Here is a 2,560-nt window from a genome sequence, read left to right as displayed (position 1 = left end):
TGCAAAGAACAGCTTCATTTGCATGTCAGAATCATAAATTAAATAGAATAAGCCAGCCCTAAAGGCCAGATAAATATTAGGTGTGGACATGTTGCTATACTACTTAGAGCCACAGAGACCAGCACACAGCACTCTCACATACACACACAAGCCTTTCCACTAGTTAGAAAGGGTTTTCTCCTGCAAAGATTTGTAGAAAGAGCGATGTTCAGATGAGGAAAGGGGAGTTAAAACCCAGCCTCCTAAATGCTAATAAATAAATGGCTCTATTGCAAGGTTCAGATCAAAGGTTTAAAAAGGCAAAATTATGCTACTATTAGAGAATATCAAAATATTTACTGTTATCATCACAAGTGGCATATATGCAAAATGCAGTTGCACAATAATGCCTAGGCAGATAGAGAGCAACACTAAGTCTGCTGACTAAAAGTGAACGATATACCCATTTTAGTGTCTGTCTAGTCTTTTGGCATCTTTGCATATGGTGCAAAAGCAGAAGCTACCAAAGAATATCACATCTTCTACTATCGAATAGTAAATAACTTCTCCAGATAGGACTGGTGCAATGCTAGCTAATTTTAAATCTGTTATGAGTAACACAGTCAAACCTAGTTAGTATGCAAGAAACTTATCTCTTAACACAGAATGCAAAGTTATGATGCAACAGCATGAACAATCCCTGGTTGTCCAGTTTTCAGTACAAAGGTAGTGCATAGATCCAAGGTTCTGTTTCGGTGTGCCAAGACGCTCCCGACTCACTTCTGCTGGGCAGCCTGGAAAGCTTTCAGCTCCAGCTGGTACCACTCGGGTGCTTCGGGCCCGTTCTGCCCCAGGGGGCTGTGATCGTACCCGTACGTCACTGTCAGCTCTTCGTCCTTCTCCACAGCCCTGATGGTACGGATACACTTGATGGGCCCAAAGCGAGGGTGAACAAACCTAGGAAAGAACAAACCATCTCTGCCAGGCCCAGCTGTCAACTCCCCGACCCTGCCAGCCCCTTGCACAGCTTCCAGTCCCTCGCAGTGCGCAGTGTTAGATAACCTGCTGTCAGATGACCAGACTGCTTCGAGTCGACCATAGCAATAAGAGCAAATATCAAAGCACATCAAAGCAGTTTTGTGTAGCTCTGTTACATGAAGTTTTTCAACAGTCCTGCAATATTGCATGTTTGTAATAAACAGCCAAACAGCTAATCACTGCCACATGCCTTGGGCTTGCAGAGGTAAACATCTGTGTGACAGAACAATAGTAGAGACTATAAAAGACTGGAGAGCATGGAAAATTGCTCATCTTAATACAGGTTAGCTGCCTAACAAACGTAACTTCCCTCTGTACATCTTCTCCCAGCGTCTCCAGTAAAGCAAACTGGCTTATTCAAAGAAGGAAAACTATTTTCTACACAGATATATCCACAGGGGTGTTTGTTTATATCTTGGTAGGAAAATATGTACACCTTTGAGTATATGCTTACACCAAAGGTTTCCTAGGGCTCTGCACCAGCTGCAGAGCAGCAAGGTGCTTAATTCTGAGCTCCAGAAAGGACAGCACATTTGATGGTGCTGGTCAAGCATCAGTAGTTCTGCAAGTACGATGCAGTCCTAGCCAAGCTAGTATTTAGAGAGCTGTGATTATGCATTTTAGAATCAAGAAGCAGCTCACAAAGTTCATGACAAAACTAACACAGCTGCAAACTGTAAGACGCTCCATGGTGTAAGTCCCAAAAGATATCGAGCACCTGCAATGCCAGCCCATTTCCAACTCCACCCAGGTGAGCAGAACTCTTCCAGTGTCTGAACCCATCACTCCCACCCACCACTGCTCCTCATCCACCTGCCCAGAGACACCCTGAGCCCAGCCAGCCAGGCTGTAGCCTCCACCCCAGAACATGGGACTACTTACGGGTCGTAGATGCAGTTGGGAGTGAACGAATGGTTGGCCTTGTGCCCCAGCGAGGCACAGTACTTGGCAGCATGGTTGTAGGGCTCTGGCACGTCTATGACTGTTTCATCATCCAGGGATATTGTGTTTCCATTGAGGGCCCAGTCTCTGCTGTCCACCTAGTTTACAAGACAAAATCCAGTGTCTGTGTGGAGGGATCAACTTTGTCAGCAGTTTGACAGTCAACATTCAAAATATAAGCAACTAAAGCTTTTCATGTGTGTAAGTCATTAAAAAAAACAACCACCATTTAGTTAGACATAGGGGAACATATACTTTCTTGCAGTTAATGTCCAGGGTATGAAATCTGAAGGGTGAGAAGTTGGTGGGTGTAAAATCCTACTATGAGAAAATTTCACAAAGAGCAATGAAAATTCAGACTGACTATTTTCTTTACCTCCTGGTGTGTAATTCGCACTCCGTTGTAGAAGGACATCACTGTACTGGCCTCTGCTGCTATCTTTGAAAACAATCCTTCTCCAGCACTGGAAATGAGAGAGACATCCACGTACACCCTGCAGGAGGGAGAGGGCATGGAACCACTGACTGGCTGCAGTTATGGTTTGCAAGAAGTACTATCACAACACTCCTGGCATGAAGTCCAATAATTCAATATAACAAT

The 2,560-nt window shown here is 44.3% G+C and overlaps 1 protein-coding gene across 1 annotated transcript in view; it reads right to left on the bottom strand.

The window, feature by feature from the left end:
- Nucleotides 1–679: 679 nt before the first annotated feature.
- The window catches only part of SETD7 (SET domain containing (lysine methyltransferase) 7), a gene marked incomplete at its 5' end in the record, with an annotated part of 11,920 nt that continues 10,039 nt past the window's right edge, over nt 680–2,560 (bottom strand). The window contains 3 exons of the mRNA XM_009084998.1: nt 680–936; nt 1,900–2,057; nt 2,336–2,453. Coding sequence (XP_009083246.1) covers nt 756–936; nt 1,900–2,057; nt 2,336–2,453 — 457 coding nt within the window. The remainder of the gene's footprint in view (nt 937–1,899; nt 2,058–2,335; nt 2,454–2,560) is intronic.

This window comes from Acanthisitta chloris, unplaced genomic scaffold (genome assembly GCF_000695815.1).
Source record: "Acanthisitta chloris isolate BGI_N310 unplaced genomic scaffold, ASM69581v1 scaffold27751, whole genome shotgun sequence".
Lineage (NCBI taxonomy): Eukaryota > Metazoa > Chordata > Aves > Passeriformes > Acanthisittidae > Acanthisitta > Acanthisitta chloris.
Note: the sequence above shows the minus strand (reverse complement) of the source record. Positions and strands in the feature narration are given on the sequence as shown.